Genomic DNA, 20,260 nt, shown 5'->3' with positions numbered 1-20,260 from the left:
TAATAAAAATAAAAATAAATATTAAGAGGGAAATTTATAGATAATCTCGTCCTCCTTTTTCAGATTACATCTAAAATCAAACTATAACATCACTTCTAAAGTATTCTGTATACATATCTTTATACTTAAATTTATACTTAATACTACCATACTTAATATTTTTATTTCTTTACAATATATAGACACTAGTTAGCACTAAGGACGTGTTTAGATCGTGGCCTCAATATACTAGGCCAAATTTAGGCCTTGCCGGTAAATTTGGCCTCCCTTTAGTTAAGGGCCAAATTTTGGTATACCAAAAAGAATTTGGCCGAGCCCTGCTACAGAAAACATCGAAGCTGGACACTTTCCGGGCGACCGATTCGCGCGCCGCGGGTTTGGCTTGGCCGGATGGCCAGCCATGATACGTGGCAACACGTGAATGGTGCAAATAAATGTATTTTTTTATTATCAAGTTTCTAATAACTGTACATTCGATTACAAATCCGTTTATATTACTGTATTTCTTATAATTAAATCTACAAAATAAGATCCTATTTAAATATATTTTGATAAAAAATTAATAACACGTAGATCCTACCTGTCATATCACAGTTTTAACATAAACTTAATTTGCTATAAACAAAACACTACTTTTTTATAAATTTGACCTTGCCCAAAATTTTATCAGCCCTCTAAAAACGGACCAAAACAAAAGGAGGTTTCCACGATAAATACGTAACCGTAGGACAATGAATACGTAACCGTTGAACGGAGGCGGTGTTCAAAGAATACACAAACGTCCTCAGTAGGCGTATTCACATCTCGATCATAAGCGGACGTCTCTCCTAGGCGGAGGAACCGGATAGGCCGCCGCGATAGCTTACATCCCCGAGTGACCTGCGCCGCCTCGCTGCCGATGGCGGCCGCCGCCGCCTCCCGGTTCCTACGCCTGGCCCCGCGCAGGCTCCCGAGTCCCAAGCGCTCCTCCCCGCTTGCCGCGCTCTCGCTCCCGCAGCTCGCGCCGCTTTCCACTACCCCCGGGCGGCGCCGCTTCTGCGCCGCGGCGCAGGCCTCCGCCCCAGCCACCGCGGCGGCGGGGGTGGCGGGGGAGGCCGTGGGGGAGTTCCGGAAGCGGCTCCGGGTCGCGGACGTGAAGGGTGGGGAGGACGAGGGCGCCGCGTGTGTGGGGAAGGAGCTCGCCGTTCGCGGGTGGGTGCGCACCTGCCGTGCCCAGAGGACCGTCACCTTCGTCGAGGTCAGGAACTTGCACCTTTGTTTCTGTAGTTTACATGGAGTGGGATGGCGTCGTGGTCGTGGTGATGCGCGTGATTAGCTGATTTCGTTTTTGTTGAAATGCTGATATATGTGATTGGCAGCTTAGTTAAATTGGTGACCTGAGACTATAAATGGTGGAGAAAGGTGCTGTATTTAGTGCACTCTTGACATTGCTTACCATTCTGGTGGATTTAGTTGTATGCCTTGCTTTTGGACTAGGGTGTTGAAGAGGATGATCAGCTAAAGTTTTGATAATGGTTATCAAAATCGTTATAATATTGTGCTAACTACTAGAGTGAAATTTAGTGTTCCATGCTCAAAATGAAACAGCGTATCTTCTTTGCTTACCAGATCACAACACTATGCACATGAGCCAGTTGAACAATTATGCTTATGCTTGTCATAAAGAAATCCATGATATAATGAACTCAAGCAGATCTTATTCTGTACATATACATAGATTATTATGGGGGTTTGCTATCGGAAGGGATGGGTATTATTATTTTTCCTTCGAGATTCTAATGCATTATGCATTCTGAAATTTCAACTTTTAGGTCAATGATGGTTCTTGCTTGTCCAATATGCAATGTGTATTGACTCCTGATACAGAAGGCTATGACCAGGTACTATGTTTTACCCATTTATAAAGGTTGCAATTTGTTACGTTTCTTGCACTTCTTATATTGCTTTGCATTGTTTGCAGTTAATTGACATATGGCTATAATACATTTTACTTGTCATTCTTTTCAATGATGGCTGTCAGATAGACTCGATCACTACTGGAGCATCTGTACTAGTGGAGGGAGTTGTTGCAAGCAGCCAAGGTGGTAAGCAAAAAGTGGAGTTGAAAGTTTCTAAGATCACTGTGGTAATTGCTTAATTCTTTATAATTTGTTTTTTTAATTCATGCATTCCTATGAAATGAGAAGTCTGTAATTAACTAGCTTAATGTTAAGATCTCAAGAATTTTTCTTTCTGCTTTTGCATATCAGAAAGACAGGGAAATACCTATCGAGTAGTGAATATATCTCCCTTTGCATGCCAATTTCTATAGTCAATTGAGGCCTTCTATGAGGAGAGGTTATGTTCTATTGATCCTTAGTTTCGAGTTGTAATATACAGGGCACAGAACTTTCTTTCCTATGTTATCTTTAGACAAACTGGTGATTACCTTTGATTTGTCAGATTGTAGACCAACTACTTGCTCAAATTGAAAAACATATTCATCGTGCCTTGATTTCTTTTGCGTGTGTTCTAATGTTTATTTTTTTCTACTTTTCTTCTTGTAGATTGGGAAAAGTGATCCTACATCTTTTCCTATACAGAAGAAACGGGCATCAAGAGAATTTCTTAGAACTGTAGCCCATCTCCGTCCTCGGACAAACACTTTTGGTGCGGTATGGTCTACTCACTGCTGGCCCTTTTTTCCTCCCCTTTTCTGGTATTCTTAACTTCAGAAGTTGCGAATTTGATATTTTTTTAGTTCCTTCCAGTATAGAGGTGCATAGCTTCTTAGGCCATGAGTTTGGAAATGATAGATGTCCTTTCCTTCCATTACTCAACCAGAAATTGAAAAGCCCTTTATCAAATGTTATCCTTTTTCTATGCGTATTATTTGTTCCCCAGGGTAACTTATGAGTTAGTACACAGGGTAACCTATGCAAATTTCTAGAATAGGCAATGATATGCTTATAGAGAACTTTATCCATTTCTCACAAATGCGGGCTACTCAGACATTGGCTTGCCAAGGTAATGGGTATGGTTATCATGTTAGCAACAGTCTATGCTGAAGATCTAGCTACACAGATCACTCTTAAAAAATATGCAACTTGTGATAGTTTTACCTTAAAAAAAATGATTTTCTGCGAAATATTTTCTTTACCATAAGTTTTTTTTTTGTTCCCTAATTATGCAAGTTTCTCATGTGGATTGCTTACTATATCTGCGGGTGCGTATTTAGGTGGCAAGAGTGAGAAATGCTCTGGCATATGCAACTCATAAGTTCTTTCAAGACAATGGATTTGTTTGGGTATCAAGCCCTATTATTACTGCCTCGGATTGTGAAGGAGCAGGGGAGCAGTTTTATGTGACTACTTTGGTTAGTAGTTCTTCAATATGCTTGTATAGACGACTACTTGATGCAGTTTAGAATTTGATTGCTGTATAGAAAATGTTCTGCTCATATATTATCAAACTGAATCTGCCTTTCATATGTTTACTCAAAAATCTTGACTGGACCCTATGCTCCGAATCAGACACTATTTCGTCTGATCAGCTGCCTGATTCAGCTGTCCCCATTTTCGAAGTGCACATGTTGCAATTTTCTGTTATTTTTGGACCCATGTGGCTAATAGAAGAACTCCCTGGTATGGAGGTCATAGACATGTCCTCAACAGGTTTACTGTTAAACTAGGTCGCATGTGTTATTTGGTAATTCAAAATTGTAATAATTGAAGTTATACCATAATAGTTATATTAGAATCGTACTATCATCAGTCCATATAGATTTTCATGCATATAATTTAATAAGATTCACAATTACCAGTGGCGTTTATTATCCTTTTACTTTACAGTAATTTTCCTTAGAATGATAAGTCGATCTTCATTTTGGCTTCTTGTTTCTGGGTCTTCCTTTATTACATTCGGTTTTGAAGGTTTTGATTTTCTGTCCCCTTCTGTAATATAGATTTCAAACAGTGGTGAAGGTGGTTGCCTAGTCAACGATATTCCTGCTACCAAGGATGGAAGGGTTGATTGGTCACAGGTAACCTTCAGTTGTGATGCTTCAATGTACGATTTTTTATATTTAGGGAGACGTTAAAGGCTCCTTTCCCCTTGTGAGCATGTTACCTGTTCATTCTGGTTATATGATGTGCTGCTATATCAAATATGGTTTGGTTTCTCAAAACTGTTTGAGTAATATGAATGTTTTCAATGTTACTTATGCTAGGATTTCTTCTGCAAACCAGCATTTCTGACGGTGTCTGGACAGCTTAATGGCGAAACATACGCTTCAGCTCTATCTGACGTAATTTTTTGCCAGATTCATTTCAAACAGTTTACCCTGTCATGTTTGACAGCTGTAATCAGTTTATTATTTCCTTACATCCATCTTTCTTCAGATTTACACATTTGGTCCCACATTTAGGGCTGAAAATTCAAACACTGCAAGACATTTGGCTGAATTTTGGGTATTTGAATTCTTTACATTTATTTTTTTGAGAATCCTACATTTTAGGGCACTGAATTCACAGTTTCTTTTGCTGTTTTGTGTTCTGAGTGAAGATGATTGAACCTGAACTTGCCTTTGCGGATCTAAACGATGACATGGCTTGTGCAACTGCATATCTCCAGTATGTAGTAGGTGCCCTCTTCTACAAAATTTTGCTTGATGCTCAAGTCCTACCCGTAGTCATTTCTTTGATGCAATCTGGAAATTTCGAGCAGTGGTCTAGACCCACCTTTAACCTAATTACTGTTCCATTTCATGCAGGTAAAGTATATTCTAGAAAACTGCAAAGAAGACATGGATTTCTTTAATACATGGGTTGACAAAGGCATAATAGATCGATTAAATGTATACCTCCTACCTATAGCTTTCTTCTGTTGTCGCATCTATTGTGCTTTCGACTCAATGCCATGTTTTGATTAAGAGAAGTGCTGAAATAGTCAAACCTCTTCTGCTTGTCCCCAGGATGTAGTAGAGAAGAACTTCATTCACCTGTCATACTCTGATGCTGTCGAGCTACTTCTTGGGTCCAAAAAGAATTTCGAATTCCCGGTAATGCAAACTGACAACTTCTACGAATAATTTTCTCATCTTTATCACAGTAAAACGTTCTGATTCACTTCTTTGCAATTGACTTGTATTTACAATCTAAAGATTCAAGTATATACTTATGCAAGTGGAATGTCTATATATGTCTTTGCTCTTGAGTGTTGGATGGCATATTGTCTTCGTGTTGACTGAGAACAAATGCTGGTTGTTTTGATATGTGCGAAATCATTTGTGTGCCTTGCACTGAGTTCCACATACCAACCTTCTTTCCCTGAGTTAGCAAAAGTGAAAGACAGAATAAGTGAATTGTTTTGTTTTTAAAAAAAAAAAAATCTACAGGTAAAGTGGGGGTTGGATCTTCAAAGTGAGCATGAGCGATATATCACAGAAGTTGCTTTTGGTGGGCGTCCTGTAATAATTAGAGATTACCCAAAGGTTTGCATTGTTCACTTTTTGGTGTTGGACAGGTTCGGAAACAAAGTTATCATACCTTAAGACCTCTTTTCATTTTTGTCAGGAAATCAAAGCTTTCTATATGCGACAAAATGATGATGGGAAGACAGTTGCTGCGATGGATCTGTTGGTTCCTCGGGTAAGCACATATAAGTGATACATCATATATAAAATCGTTAGCATATGAATGAATAACATGGAAGAAAAGCTTTTAGCTATTGCCAATACAACTATGTTTCTGTTCAATGTTAGGTTGGTGAACTTATTGGCGGAAGCCAGAGGGAAGAGCGTCTTGATCACCTTGAAGCTCGGTTGGATGAGCAAAATCTTAACAAGGATAGCTACTGGTGGTATTTAGATTTACGGCGATATGGATCAGGTTAAATACCTTAACCATGCTTGCTAAAATTGAGGCAAAAGCTGGATAATGTGATTTTCTTGGTTTTTATTATGAATAGTTCAAACCTTTTTTTTATTGTCACGAGCCATCACAAACTTCAACTTTCTCTGTTCCAGTTCCTCATGCTGGTTTTGGTCTTGGATTTGAACGGCTTGTACAGTTTGTGACTGGAATAGACAACATTAGAGACGTCATTCCATTTCCCCGAGTTCCTGGCTCAGCCGAGTTTTAGCGCTCTGAAAGTGCCCGCATATATACTCTTACCTGGGATATGAAGAAATACATACGGTGTATTGTTCGTTGTACATAGTTCATCTCATTCATTGCTAATCTGGAGCGAAGCAATATTTTGGCAAATTTCACTATTTGGTGTTACATAAATGATAGCATAAATTTTATCACGATTGTAATTTGAGGATGACTTGTAATTTGAACATAACAATTTTGGCAAGGATGATTTTGTGGGGTGGCTTTTCACCCATGCAAGTAATTACAGAAGTTACTGCATCAAGTTGGTCAATTTGGCACTTCTCTTGCTCGCTGGTTCTTCCCTCGTACAGATTCAGTAACCACAATTTAGCAGCGATGTTATGTTTCTGGCCCATTTATTACTTCGCCGACGGCAGTAGCCAACCACACGCTGGCCGCGCGCGCCCCGGAGCAAAGTCTACTCGTCTCCCGTCTCCTTGGGTACAAATACAAGTATACAACCCACACCTCCACCCAGAACGCCTGCTCGCCGGTGAACTGTGCTGCGACCGGAGGAGGACGACGCCGCGACCATTCCATCCTCCGACGATCAGGGTACCAATTCCTCTGCCTCACTCCTACTTGTTTCTTGATGTTGATTAGTTGCCAAACGAACTAGTTGCAGCTGTTGATCCTTTCCCACTTGGTTAGCCAGACATGAGTGTTGTTCCTTTTGTCAGTTCTGTGAAGATGAAAATTTCCAGAGCGTTGTAACTAAGATAATCGCGATGCTAGATTGTGGAAATTTCAGCATTTTAGTAGACTGTAGAGAGGATCTTTCTTCAGTAGTACTGTGTACATTTCGTGTGCTGCGTTGATGATTTCTTCCTCTGCTCCATTTTCTAATTTCTCTCGTCCTCCACACCTTGTTTGGTTCGCAGTTGAGTTTCCCAAGCAATGCAGCTCCGGTCAGGCCATCGCCTAGTCTTGCCACCGCCAGCACCGCAAGAAGGAAAGTGTCGTGGCCGTCTTCAGCACTACCCTCAGCGCTGCCTAGAGGGCGGCGACAGCAACGACAACGGGAGGACCGGATCAGCGGCCTCCCCGAGGAGCTGCTCCTCGAGGTGCTTGGTCGTCTCGGATGTGCTCGTCAAGCTGCGCACACCAGCGTCCTCTCTAGTGGGTGGCGCGGCCTCTAGCCGTCTTCGAGTTGAACTTCAAAGGCGTTGACCTCAACAATATACTGCCACCGGCCAATGAGTTCACCTCGCTCGAGCAGTTGACTCTCAGGCACTGTGTTGTCGACCTCAATGTCCTCCTGCCCCAGTGCCCGCGCCTGCGCAAGCTCCAGGTGTGTTGCTATAGGATCTCGCGTTAGAGTATCTGACTATTATGGTAAGATGGGATTAGTTAGGATTGATTGTAATATCTCCAATACGATTTGATTATCTCTAGGATTGTCGTATGATCCAAGTCATGTAGTCTATATAAATGCACCCATGATGCTCAATATAAATCGTTTATTGCAGTACATTCATCCTCTTACATGGTATCAAATCGGCATCGTTCGTGGCCTTCACAGCTTTTGTCACGTGCCCCTAGGAGATGATATGATCTCTATGATATCTTCCGGGGACTATGCAACCCGAAGTGTAGTCATATTTGATCATCCAATCAGTTACCTCTTAGAGTTTTTTCTAGTCCTCTTTAGATCGGGAAAGAACAATGTTCTTTCCCGATCATAGATCGGTTTGTGTCACCCTGCCGATTCGTGATGCTCTATGCTCCAAACTCTGCCTTAGCTTCTACCTCTCCAGCGCCTTCTCTCCTCCGATGGCGTCGTAGCTAGACGCAGCGCGCTCGTAGACACGGCCCCTCTACTTTGTGGCCTTTTGCCCGATCGACATGTCATCATCATGCCTCATCATTGCCGTCGCCCTATCGCCCGTGAACACGAGCCTCACACCATCGAGAATGAGGCTGTCGTTGCGTGCCCTCCCAAGCTGCAATGCCGACGCTCATGGTCACGCCATCATCGCTGGGTCACCACCTCTCCGGGTAGTGGTTCCACCCCATGCTTCTTGTCCTCATCACGCTAGCTATCGCTCCAAGTTAGCACCTTCCTCTAACAGCTACAGGCCATCGCCACCTCCAGTTGAGGTCCCTAGGCGGATCAACCAGACTTTGTGCATGCGTGTGCTCATATTGGTGCTTTAGACATGTACATTCCAACATGGCTACAACCACGGTCACCTCACTCTCAGCTTACCTCGGCAACAAAAGGACTATCATATGCTTGAGCAAACTTATTGGCTTCTAATCCAGTCTGAGCGTTTGCGATGCTCACGCTATGACTGTGTAGGGTTGTTAGAGTATATCCAACTGTTATGGTAGGATATGATTTTGTTTTTAAACTAAAGGCAGGAGCACTGTTGTTTCATATAAGAAGAAGTTGCCAAATACAGGGAAATAAGGCCAAACTATAGAACACCTTGTTAATTAGAGAAAATCAAGCTAAAACCACAAATACAAGGCAAACTACCTAGCTAAATTAGGTACAGAGCACCGCAGAATGACACAAACCGCAACACCTAACTAACTACCTAGCTAAATTAGGCCCGCAGTGGTCAATACTGGAACCAAGCTGGCATCCACCCAAACGCAGGGAAGGGCCTCCAAGGATGACACGACGTCAAAGACATCGCCATCTCCCACCCGGGAAACTGGAATAGGGTTTTCACCCGGTGAGCCCCCAGGGTACACAGGAAGCACTATGACAACACCTCCAAGGAGGGGAGTGGTGCCCAATGGCATCATTTTTGCTGGCACTAAGACGGGCAAGGCTTACGCCCGGTGCTCCCGCACCCAACCACACTAAAGGGAGCCCAACAAGGTGAACACGCGCACAGATTGTAGCGGCATATGACGATGCTACTGACTCCTTGTGCATGCACCTCCCAAGGAGCCACCTCCAAGTCGTAGAGCTCTCTGCGGGCCAAATCTAGGAAAGGGGACAAATCTGGCAATGGAGGAGCCCATATAGCGCAATAGTGACCCCGTGCGCGGTACCACAACAAGGAGCAATGCCACCAAAACATCACACCGGCCTCAACCATTGGCAACACTGGACTCCCAGCCCAACTGATAGTAGCACAGAAGTTGGCCATCGACAGCAGCAGAAGCGCGACCACCGCATGCCTACCATCAGTGCCACCAACACGAACACCACAATGCACCAGTTGCTGATGACAGTCTCGATGAGTAGTAGCAGCTCGGCGTCGAGGACCAATACTAGATCTATGCCCAAGAGGTTGGATCAAGTTCGGAGAGGTCTGGCAACAGCTTGGTGTCAATGGAGGGGACATGGAACATGTGGCGGCAGGCGGGCAGCATGCACACCATGTCCCCTTCTTGTATGGCACCAAGTTAGATGGTGCACTCAGTGCAGCCGCCCATGTCGTCCACCTCCTTCCCGTATGCCGTTGTTCTATTGATCTTGGCTGTTGATGTGTTTCTGGCTAGTCGTGTTCTAAAAAAGTATTACATGTAAGGTTCCTTCGACCTCGTCTTTTGTTCCACTTGTATAAACCTTGAAAAGGGAGAACTTTTGTGCTTATTTCATAACTTTTTATTTTGTGCATATGTAAAGGGTGTCAATCTACCCAATAGTGATTATGGCTTTCCTACCATTCGTCAAGTTGTGACTTTAGGGTATGGCTACTTGTGGACTTACCTTCAGAGATGTATGAGGGGTTTGTGGCAGTTTAAGTTGTGATAATGAATACACACTGCACAGAAGGCATGTGTCCCCTGTCTACTTTTGGGTGTTGAGGCTGACTCATCCTGCCTCTGAAGCGACTAATTGATTATCCACCTTATACTCCTTTACCTCTCCAATATAAATCCACTCGGGGACGACTATAGGAAAAGAGCAAGAGAGTATTACCTTCCCAAAATAAGTTGTGGCTACGTTTGAAGCTTCTTGCCACCCCGGTGTGATGTGAACAAGGGCCTTGATGAATAAATATTGCTCCTGAGGTTTAGTCACACAAATTGTGGGCGGTGGAATCTCAAAGGTGTTCAAGACCCAAAATCAAGTTCAAGTCCAATCAATGTGCAAAGACTCGATGAAGGTCAATTGTTCAAAGCACCCAAATGAAAGTGTCACCAAATCAATGTCCTCCCAACATCAAGGAAGATGTGCTCAATGAATATGCAATTGAAACTATCATCAATATGTAGCATGAAGATTGCAAATGCTAGAGAGTGACCATCGTCCACCAACATCGCAAAAAATGGAGGCAACAATGCCATAGCCTGCTTCTTATCCATATGAAATCCCTTTTTCCCACATATATAGCCCCCAAGTAGTACAGGGTTGTCAACGTGCTCTAGCCGAGGAGGTAGTTTGGGGAACCCTCACTGTTTTTACGGATATTTTCAAATATGTGTTCTTCATACACGTGCACTGAAACATCATACAATTAAATGCAATTGTCGTAACTCTTCATCGTCTTTGGAGGGAAGAGTCTCTTGTGGTTGTACTTTGGGTCACCCTATAGCTCAGTGATAAAAGGGAAGCCTATATTTCAACATCAAAATCCAACAAATTTGTTTGTTCGTTTGCATATTCTTTATCATTATCATTTATCCTTGTCTTCTGTAGCTATTGCAGCTCATCAACGCAATTCCAAATTACAGGAGTGCATCAAGGTGGTATGTATGAATCTGCCATGCTTTACTACTTCATCGGGTCGGTACCTTTTGGGGTCACGATGGGCTTGGTTCATGTTATGTTGACACCAGTTTAAATACCTTGATTGGTCCTGGTGAAGTTCCTTTATTCCTCAGCTACACTTGTTTAAGTACCTTGATTGGTCATGGTTGAGTTCCTTTATCCTTCAGCTATACCGGTTTAAGTACCTTGATTGGTCCTGGGGGAGTTCCTTTATCACTCAGCTACACCGGTTTAAGTACCTTGATTGGTCCTAGGGGAGTTCCTTTATTCCTCAGCTACACCAATTTAAGTACCTTGGTTGGTTCTGGTGGAGTTCCTTTGTCCCTCAGTGACACCGATTTAAGTACCTTGATTGGTCCTGGTGAAGCTCCTTCATTTTATTGCTCCACTGGTTGGCACCTTGATTGGTCACAGTGGGGTTGTCTCTTGTGTTTCAGCTACGTCAGGTTGGTACCTTGATTGGTTACGATGGAGTTTATTCTCATCTTGGTTATGCCAGGTTGGTGTCTTGATTGGCTACAGTAGAGTTGAGATTTGCCTCGGAAGTGGTATATTGTTCGCCACAACTGAGGATTGTTGGGAGCAATGAAGCATGCCAGTGCGGTCCATATGGATCTGTGAAACCCTTTAACCCTACTGGTTGGTACCCCCTTTTAGGTCGCAGTAGAGTTGATAAATTCCCTTTGAGGGGTGCTATGGTATTTAGCCACAAGTTAAAGATGATCATCGCTGGTTGGTTCCATAAAGCGGACACAACGAAAGCTCTAGGGTGATGCTCGACAGCTGATTTTTCTTCAACCCTGTTGATTGGTACCTCTTTTTGGGGCGCAGTAGAGTTGACAAGTTCCCTTTGAGTGGTATGGTATTTCGCCACAAGTCAAAGATGATCATTGCTGGTTGGTTCCGCAAAGTGGGCGCGTTGAAAACTCTAGGATGATACTTGGCAGCTGATTTTTCTTCAACCTTACTAATTGGTACCCTCTGTTGGGTCGCAGTAGAGTTGATAAGTTCCCTTTGAGGAATGGTATGGTATTTCTCCATAAATCAAAGATGATTATCACTAGTTGGTTCCACAGTTGTAAGATGGACGCAGCGAAAAACTCTAGGGTGATACTCGGTAGCTGATATTCCTTCAAAGTTCATGAGCACCAAGTCACGTCATGCTCGTCTCTCGCAGGGGCTTAACTTGGTGAGGGGCATTTGTATGATGGCATTTTCGAAAGCAAATAAGTTATATATATATATATATATGCATATATATGTTTATATGTGTGTATATATACAAGTAATTTAATTTAAAAAAAGGAAAGAAAAAGCAGCCAAGACCCCTCCTTATCTCGGCCCACGCTGGCCTACACTCATTTTCCTTCCCCTTCTTTCTTTTCTCTAGGCCCAGGCATCGAGCCGGACTTTCTCCCTCTCTTCTTTCTCTCTGGGCCTCGACAGCACGGGCTGCCCCAAGGCTGTCCTTACTCTTCTCTGCTGAAGCCCGGGCCGGCCTAAGGCCTCTCTCTCTCCCTTTCTCTCGGTCAACCAAGACTGCCGGGGGCGGCCCGTTTCCTCTCTTCTTTTCCCCTGCGTCACAAGGCCCGACCGCCGCATAGGCTTATCTCCTACCTGTAGTTGGCCGAGTTTTTTTTTCTTCGCCTCAATCATCTGGCTGTGGCAAAGATTTTCGCTTATGATGTTGATATACACAAAAGAACAACATTAGCAGAATTCTCATTGCAAACCATTGCATCATTACTTATGTGCTTGCTGTGTTTAGAGAGGGAGAAAGGCCGGCTCGGCATCTGGGCCGAGAGAAAAGAAAGAAGAGGAAGGAAAAGGAGGAGTTTTTTTTATTTTTTAATCTAATATTTAAATAAATAGACTTCTGATGGCAAGATTTGTACAAATAGGCGTCTACCGCCCCCTAAAATCTTGCCATTAGGAGTCTATTTATTTAAATATTACAAATAGATTCATTTCAGGAGACGGTAGACGTTTATTTGTGCAAATCTTACCATCGGGAGTTTATTTATTTAAATATTAGATATAAAAAATATAAAAATAAAAAAACTAGGAAAAGGAGTGTAGGCCAGCCTGGACCGAGATAAGGAGGGGTCCTGGCTGCTTTATTCTTTCCTTTTTTAAAATTCAATTACTTGTATATATATACACATATAAACATATATATGCATTTATGTATAACTCATTTGCTTCCAAAAATGCCGTCGTACAGATTGGATATCTGTATACCAGGAGTGTAGGAGGTTTCATTGTGATTTTGATGGGGCACGCTTAGGGTGATCCAGAGCGGTGATCAATCTTAGGCTCAAAGTATTTGTTTGCTTCCGATATAACTCTACAAATTCTTTAGTAATGTGTGTGTGTGTGTGTGTGTGTGTGTGTGTGTGTGTGTGTGTGTGTGTGTGTATCCCTTGTAGCCTATACGTGTACCAGAACATAGTTCCTTCTTGCTTTCTTTCTCTTGAAATCTGCCACTAAATCTGCCAAATTATTTTTAAAAGTCCGAAATATTGCTCAAATAGCTTTTGTGAAATCTTTATATGTTCAAAATGTTGATTTGTTTCCTCAAATCTGCCGCCAATGTTTAAATGTTACACACAAAAAAACAAATAATCTCGACACACCAGAACTCATTGTAGCCTTTTGCAGTACTGCTTTTTCTTGCTTGCTCATGTTGTACCAGACTACCAGTATTCAGTAAGCACAATCTGATCAATTCCTGCCGAGCTACATACAATCACATTACAGTATTCGTTCACTACAAACAAGCATCCAGATGCTTCCTAACAAAATTCAAATGGAGAGGACTATACCACTATAGCCTATACATTCCTTGCAATTTCTGTACCTTGACTGAGATATTCTAAAGCAGCATGATATTAGAAAGAGAAGCAAAGCTAATCTCGAAACAGCAGCGGCTTCTCCATATCGTCGTCGTTGTCTTGTTGATCCGTCGCCATCCTGTCTGCAGCAAGAACCTGCCCTTCTTTTTTCTTTGCCCACAGAACCACATATAGACCGGAGAAAAGGAAAACCATCCCCAGCATGCTGCATCAAACATCAAGGCATCTATTCAGTGTCTGCTATTTGCATTTGGTTTGGAAAACATAAACCCAGAGCTCAAACTTAGCCAAAAATTATGATTCATGTTATTTCAAGAGTTCAGGTTATGGTCATGCATGAGCTTTCTTTCAGGGTATGTTCAGAAATGGCATCCCTGCAATGCTTCTCTTGCATCATCAGGACGTGAGGTCCAGCCAGGGCATGGATGAATTTGGACTGTTCTAGTACCTTCCTGTCTGCATGACCCGCCCGAGGAAGATCGTGGAGAAGATGGCTGAGCCGACGGTCTGCGTTGGGCTGAACATGGAGACCATCACCGGCCCTTTCTTCTCCAGCGCCCACGTCTGGAACGTGATGCACGCCGAGCTCACCAGCCCGCCCTGCACCACCAACATTATCAGCAACACTAGTAAAGAGGCGCAAGTGGCTGAAAATGTTGCATCGTTATGCTAGTACCACAAGAACGAGGGAGAGGACGATCTCAAGGCTGATCTGGGGCGTCCCGAGGCTGAGCCTCCCTGTGGTGACCACCTGGAACGCCGCCGTCAGCACCGCTCCGATCAGCGACGTCACGGAGCAGAGCGTGAACGGCGAGGGGAAATGGAGCATGGTTACAGCCTGCATCAGCGCGACACGAAAAGATTCGGAAAATCGATGAGAGACGCCAAGCAATGCAATGCCGTCAGGATAAGCATGTGTGTGAGGACCTGCAGGACGATCGTGCCCGAGAGCACGAGCACTGCGCCCAGGAGGCACAGGCAGCCCACGACCCAGTCCCGGTGCGGCCTTGCGACGGCGGCGCGGTCCATTGATCTGTGCAGCGCGTGCCCTGGTGGGACGGCCGGGCTCTGCAGGACGCTCATGGCGACGGCGCCCCCCAGGCAGAGCACGGTCCCGAGGATCTTGGCTTTCGTGTAGCGGCACTTGAGATCAACCCTCTCAAACCTGCAGACATCTATGGATCAATATCGACTAATGGAGATGTCAGATGTGCTGTAATTTGTTTCGAGGATGGTCGATCGGCTGGCCGCCAGTACCCGAGGCAGCCAGAGATGACGAAGATGAAGCCGGGTGCGAGGTTGGGCATGGCAGAGGCGATGGCCGGGGATGTCATATTCATGCCGTGAAGCATCAGTGCCTGGAATCCAGTCACCCTGAAAGCAACGTATACATACAATGATACAAGTGCGGAGAACATCAGAGTCTCCCAAAGAAAGAAGGCAATTTTAGAATTTGGACACGAAATTATGTATCCTTGGCATGGATCACTGGTACATTTGAGCAGTACTTAATTGCTAGAGCTTCTTCTTACCCTCCCAGAGCCAGCAAGACAAACTGGAGAAGCAACCGGTTGTTCAGCTCCGACGGCCATTTCTTCCTACTCCGTCCATGCACGCACGCATCGATCGTTCCCAGTCACATCAGATTTGCAGATCGATCAAAGGACGTGCAGAAATTAATGAATAATTCAGGGCGACGCATGCATGATCCGTGCGTGCATGCGCGATTCATTAGTTCATACCTCTCGACCTTGAGGGCGAAGGGGAGGGTGAGGAGCCCAGTGGTGAGGCTGCCGAAGGCGACGAGGAAGAGCGGGTCCAGGCCCAGCGCCAGCACCGGCGTCACAACCACCATGTACGCCGCGCCGGCCAGCTGCACCGCCACCAGCCCCAGCGAGATCGCGCCGTCCTCCCAGCACCCGCGGCCGCCCACGCCGCCGTCGCGCAGCGCCGGGAGCGACGGCACGACGGCAGCGGCGGTGGTGGCCGGCGCGCCGGCCATGCATGCGGTTTTCTCTTCTCTGGGGTGTGCGTTGCGCGCGCGCGCGCTGGTGTGGTCTCTCCGCACGTCGCGCGGCGCGTGAGCTTTCGTGTATGCTATTCTGAGGGCCGAGGCCGACCTTCCTTTTTCCCGCCACGGCCGCTCTGGCAAGTCGTGGTGGTTAACCGTCCACCACTGAACTGAAGTCGAAATGGCACGGACTACTAAATTGAAGATGAGAAGGATCCGTAGAGCTTGGTTGGAACGCAGGAATGAACTCAGTGATACGAAATGATTTGAATCTACGGCGATTAATTTCAAAGTATTTGTCAAAGTATTTCTGCATTCGAACGAGAACGTTTGGGATTCGGGACATGCCTGCTCGGCTGCTCCTGCTGCTCCTTCAAGTTGCGCACTTAGGGACTCGCCATTGCCTACTACTCACTGATACTGCCCTGATCTCGCAACTTGGAGAAAGACACAGATGTGGCCGTAGTTGTTTCTCCTATAAGTTGGACATCAGACTTACAGGACATGGACATGAACACTGAGGCCTGGCCTCTTGTCTCCAATTTGAAACAGGACTGCTACAGATTCGAGACTGCCCACAACACCTTGCCTAGTCCGTCATCAAGGATTTGCCATCGGGAACTACTCACTGATAGTGCCGCAATGTCCCACAGCACGTCAAAATTCAGAAATCTGGATCATCTACAATGCAAGAACCCAACACCAAAGAAAAATTCGTTCTTGCCAATGCTAACAACCTTGCCAGAGTTTGTTTGACACAAAAGCTAACATTTATACAGGAAATTCCAAGGACCATTGTGGTTGAACAGTTGAAAGGTCAACCCATCTGATACTTCACTTCAGGGGGCTGCACAAGCTCCCCAGCCTCCCATGTTGGCTTGGGTTTGTCCGTAAGGCTGACGAAGGACTTCACAGTGTCAGCGCCAAATCTGCCCGCAAGGGCGCCTTTCTCAGCAATCACAAGTGATTTCTCCTTGACAAAGCTTTGCAGTTTCTTGGTATCGAAATCCAGACGCTCCTGGTCTGCACCATTAGAAAATGAAACAAGCAATTGTAAGTCATCTGTATTGCTTGAGGAAATGCCAAATATCCATAATTGGACCACAAGGACACATAAGTTTCCTTGTGCACAGAAAGGGAAACAATAGCTTCAGCAAAACTTTTTTGAAATCTTCAAAAACGAAGGAAAAACATTTCAAGGGCCCACATGATTGTAAGATTTTGGATGCCAAAATATAGCACTGGTTGGAAAAAAAAAAGTGCCGGCATAGAATTCTTACCCCCAAAGTTGCCTTAACATACTCATTTTAACAGTTTGAGTGAAAAAAAAAACTGCAAGAAAATGCAAGAGTTACAACCCAAGCATGATCCTCCTATATTTCAAATCGACAGTGGAGGCTTGGTCCATATATCTATCAAACCTACTTCAGCAGTAATTTCAAATGCACTGATTTTTATGGACCAAGGATCCAAAAGGTACCTTTATCCAGAGCAGTGTGTGCTACATGAAATGGAAGACGAGCAAAAATATCTGATCCAGAAAACATTAGCCAGGTATGTTCTTTGGGGTCATGATCTCCACAAGTCGGGCATATCTCCTTTATCAGCTGCTTGCCAGAGCTTCCTTCCATTTCTTTCATTATGACCTCAAAGGGAGATGGCACACTAGTTTTGGTTGTCCTGGCTTGTTTCCGGAGGGCTGTCAGGGCCTCCCTGTTAGCATTCCTTACCTTGTCATTTTCCACCAACTGATAATCATAGAGAACAGTAAATTAAATGAGGTCAATATTGAGACTTATCTGATATGAGCAAGGCAAACCAATAATCACATACAGACCTGATGCCTTGCGAGAAGAACTTGCTCTGCATCCATCTCAATGTCAACCAGAGCCTCTTGAAGCTGCTTCATATTGGGATCCATTATAGAGCTGAAAAGTAATGTCAATTATTTTTTCATTATGTCAGCAAATTACTTAAGAAAAACACAATCTATTGCATATCATAACCAGTATCTTAAAATGCCCTATGGAATCTTGAGAGTTTCTATTTCTAGCTATCCATCTTCCATGATAGAAGCTACGAAATTATGGAAACCTGAAACAAACAAAGAAAAATGCTTTATGCAAAAGTAGTGCTTGAGGTCAGGTGGCATGTCAAGAATCTCTTTAGTACAATACATTGATTCCAGTGCTCCTATCAGGCGCAACAACACACCTCAGGTCTTTAGTGTGATACTCTAACTACTTCTCTATTAAATGTGAAGCCACAAATGTTATACAGATAAGTAAAAAGACTTTGGCATACACAGGTTAAAAGCCCCTAGACCCTGACCCATGGATTCCCGCACTGCATCTACTCGGCCGACTGCCCAAATGCGATCGAAATCCAAAATTTCAGAATCCCAGTGATTGCACAATTCATCCTAATATCTTCATTGACAACAATCAAGCTATCAGGGTAAGTGAATCAGCGAATTCTACAGCATAATCTATGGAATCAAAGAACATTATGACCCATTGACCGAGTTGGACTATTCAACACATGCACCTTCCTCAACTCACTCTAGTTTCATTTTCATACTCAGCAATCAGTCTGCGATTTGACTGATGAGCAAATGATTTTCTCAGGACTAAAATAAAATCCATCAGAGTATCCTTCTTGTTGAGCTGTGCTACTATTAGTGCGTAGAGCACTACCTCTATTGCTTTAAAAAACATGTATGCAAATCAACAGACAAATCATGAATACTACCTCCGTTTTTATTTACTTGTCACCGTTTTTACTGTAGCAATTTTGATCTTATATTATTTTCTACGGAAGATTTATAAATAACTAAAACTTTCATATCATTAGATTCATCGTGAAATGTACTTTATTAGTATTAGATACTTTTAAGTGTTCGTAAATTTTTCGTAGAAAAAAATGTAAAGGCAAAGTTGCTAGTTCAAACAGAGGTTTTAAACTGCAAAATCACCCTTCTCTACATTACAAGGAGTCGGTCTAGTTCAAACCTGCGGGGATCTGGCCCTCAAGCCTGAGATCTCACTGCTCGGTCGGGGCCTGGAACTCGCCTCCTGTGGCTAATGCTCCGCACGACCCAGAGGCCCGTCCCCGACTGCAGTATGCCGCCTGCCGTGACGCCGTCCGCGGCCACTACCTAGGGCAGCTCCCGGTGCTGGTTGTCCGCTTCGTGGCCCCGCGCCCGCTGCCTGGTGCCGCCCCGCCGCAAGCGAGGAAGCGCCTTGCCCGCTCGCCGGCCGCCGCTAGGGCTAGATAAGATCTTTTCTTCCCTTCCCGTCTAGTTGCTTCGGTATGGTTTGTTTGGATTTAGGGCTGTTTGGTATCAGGCCGCCTAACGAAATATTGGTATGGCCAAAGCGGGCGCAATGCTAAATTTTAGCCTGATTTATGGTGTTTGGTTTATGATTCAAGAGTTATGTCGATATTTAGTTTGGTTGCTTTAGTAATCTTTGGTTTGGTGCTAATCTTTCTGTGGTGTTTGGATGGAGTATAGGAAAGTGAAAGGAAAATGAGATGGGATAAAATAAGATGGGTATAGAATAGGGTTATAAATTTTATTCCTATTCTTTTGTTTGGTTTGCTATGGAATAAGAATATGACAAATAAATTTAAATAATCAAAATACCCTTTCAAAATAATGAAACAACCAATGAAGAGTAACATAAAAAGACAAATATATAATTTCACATGTTTTCTACATCTATCTCGCTTATTTCTCAACACTACCCTAAGTTTCAAATGGTGAAAAATAAAATCTTTATATTCCATTCTCAATCCACTTTCTACTTCCAAACTCATAAACCAAACATTATAAATGTTTCATGCCACCTCCCATTTCCCAAACTCACCTCACATTTCCAACAATCCAAACGCCACCTCTATTCTAATGTCCGTAGGGCACATTGGCTGATGCTTCCTCGCAGCCAGGCCGTCCAATGAATGTAGTGTCAGATTGTGAGATGTTTTTTTTCAGCTTGAGCCGGTTCCCGCAGCTTCATGACTTTTCGGTCGCCGACCGAGCCTTACGCCCCTCCTCATGGACTCACCGCTGCCGGCCCCGCCCCCCAGGCTGCTGCTTCCGCTCCCTCCACCCAATCCAAGCAATCAATCCCCTAATGGCGTCGCTACTGCGCCTCCCCTCACTACTCTCCCCGTCCAAGCGCTCCACTAACCCCCGATCCCATCGCGCGCTAGACGGCGTCCTGGTCGTCCACGGTACCGCTGCTCCCGCATCCTTGCTCGACACGACGCACACGGCACCGAGCGCCCGCGACAACCGACGTCGGGTTGTTTTGTTAACCATCTCCAGCGAGGCTCTCAACTCTGGCGTCACACATCTGCTCCTAACTCTCAGCTCAGATGCCGGGTTGTTGAGCTGCGGCCTCCCCAGCCTTCCCACGAGCTCAGCGAGCACATGTAGAGGAGCAGCAGAGTGCCACTAAGGTATATTTTGAGGATTCTCAGTCTCTCTACAATCTTTGCTTAAAATTGCTTTTCATCTCCACTGCACTGTTGGTCTGATTTGAATCGCAATATTTCAAGGATTCTCATCTGAGGT

General features: G+C 44.3%; 3 protein-coding genes across 3 annotated transcripts; 1 reads left to right on the top strand and 2 right to left on the bottom strand.

The window, feature by feature from the left end:
- Positions 1-819: 819 nt before the first annotated feature.
- On the top strand, positions 820-6,408 carry LOC133892718 (asparagine--tRNA ligase, chloroplastic/mitochondrial-like). Its single transcript, XM_062333655.1, has 15 exons — positions 820-1,237; positions 1,812-1,880; positions 2,021-2,125; positions 2,547-2,654; positions 3,218-3,355; positions 3,944-4,021; positions 4,208-4,285; positions 4,380-4,448; positions 4,543-4,617; positions 4,751-4,834; positions 4,952-5,038; positions 5,375-5,470; positions 5,553-5,627; positions 5,741-5,867; positions 6,005-6,408. The coding sequence occupies exons 1-15, from the start codon at positions 899-901 to the stop codon at positions 6,118-6,120; spliced, it is 1,644 nt and encodes a 547-aa protein (XP_062189639.1). The 5' UTR covers positions 820-898; the 3' UTR covers positions 6,121-6,408.
- A 7,164-nt stretch (positions 6,409-13,572) lies between these two features.
- LOC133892131 (WAT1-related protein At5g47470-like) lies at positions 13,573-15,672 on the bottom strand. The gene is made up of 7 exons (XM_062332862.1): positions 15,413-15,672; positions 15,203-15,268; positions 14,928-15,044; positions 14,598-14,835; positions 14,347-14,508; positions 14,119-14,270; positions 13,573-13,875 (listed from the first exon to the last, which is right to left on the bottom strand). Exons 1-7 carry the CDS (start codon positions 15,670-15,672, stop codon positions 13,725-13,727), a joined length of 1,146 nt encoding a protein of 381 aa, XP_062188846.1. The 3' UTR covers positions 13,573-13,724.
- Positions 15,673-16,138: 466 nt separating this feature from the next.
- LOC133893538 (uncharacterized) lies at positions 16,139-19,080 on the bottom strand. The gene is made up of 4 exons (XM_062334578.1): positions 18,693-19,080; positions 17,519-17,609; positions 17,162-17,429; positions 16,139-16,704 (listed from the first exon to the last, which is right to left on the bottom strand). Exons 2-4 carry the CDS (start codon positions 17,600-17,602, stop codon positions 16,499-16,501), a joined length of 558 nt encoding a protein of 185 aa, XP_062190562.1. The 5' UTR covers positions 17,603-17,609; positions 18,693-19,080; the 3' UTR covers positions 16,139-16,498.
- Between the last annotated feature and the right edge of the window lie 1,180 nt (positions 19,081-20,260).

This window comes from Phragmites australis, chromosome 15, assembly GCF_958298935.1.
Source record: "Phragmites australis chromosome 15, lpPhrAust1.1, whole genome shotgun sequence".
Taxonomy (NCBI): domain Eukaryota; kingdom Viridiplantae; phylum Streptophyta; class Magnoliopsida; order Poales; family Poaceae; genus Phragmites; species Phragmites australis.
The sequence above is the reverse complement of the archived record's forward strand: the minus strand, read 5'-3'. Positions and strand labels throughout refer to the sequence as shown.

Coding starts and splice junctions, on each gene's coding strand:
- LOC133892718 (XM_062333655.1), top strand. CDS start 899: ATGGCGGCCGCCGCCGCCTCCCGGTTCCTACGCCTGGCCCCGCGCAGG. Junction 4,835..4,951: donor GCATAATAGATCGATTAAAT/GTATACCTCCTA, acceptor GCTTGTCCCCAG/GATGTAGTAGAGAAGAACTT. Junction 5,868..6,004: donor TTTACGGCGATATGGATCAG/GTTAAATACCTT, acceptor TCTCTGTTCCAG/TTCCTCATGCTGGTTTTGGT.
- LOC133893538 (XM_062334578.1), bottom strand. CDS start 17,602: ATGGATCCCAATATGAAGCAGCTTCAAGAGGCTCTGGTTGACATTGAG. Junction 17,430..17,518: donor TTCTTCTCGCAAGGCATCAG/GTCTGTATGTGA, acceptor TATGATTATCAG/TTGGTGGAAAATGACAAGGT. Junction 16,705..17,161: donor ACACACTGCTCTGGATAAAG/GTACCTTTTGGA, acceptor CTAATGGTGCAG/ACCAGGAGCGTCTGGATTTC.
- LOC133892131 (XM_062332862.1), bottom strand. CDS start 15,672: ATGGCCGGCGCGCCGGCCACCACCGCCGCTGCCGTCGTGCCGTCGCTC. Junction 14,509..14,597: donor CGGGCACGATCGTCCTGCAG/GTCCTCACACAC, acceptor GCGCTGATGCAG/GCTGTAACCATGCTCCATTT. Junction 13,876..14,118: donor CGGGTCATGCAGACAGGAAG/GTACTAGAACAG, acceptor TGTTTGATGCAG/CATGCTGGGGATGGTTTTCC.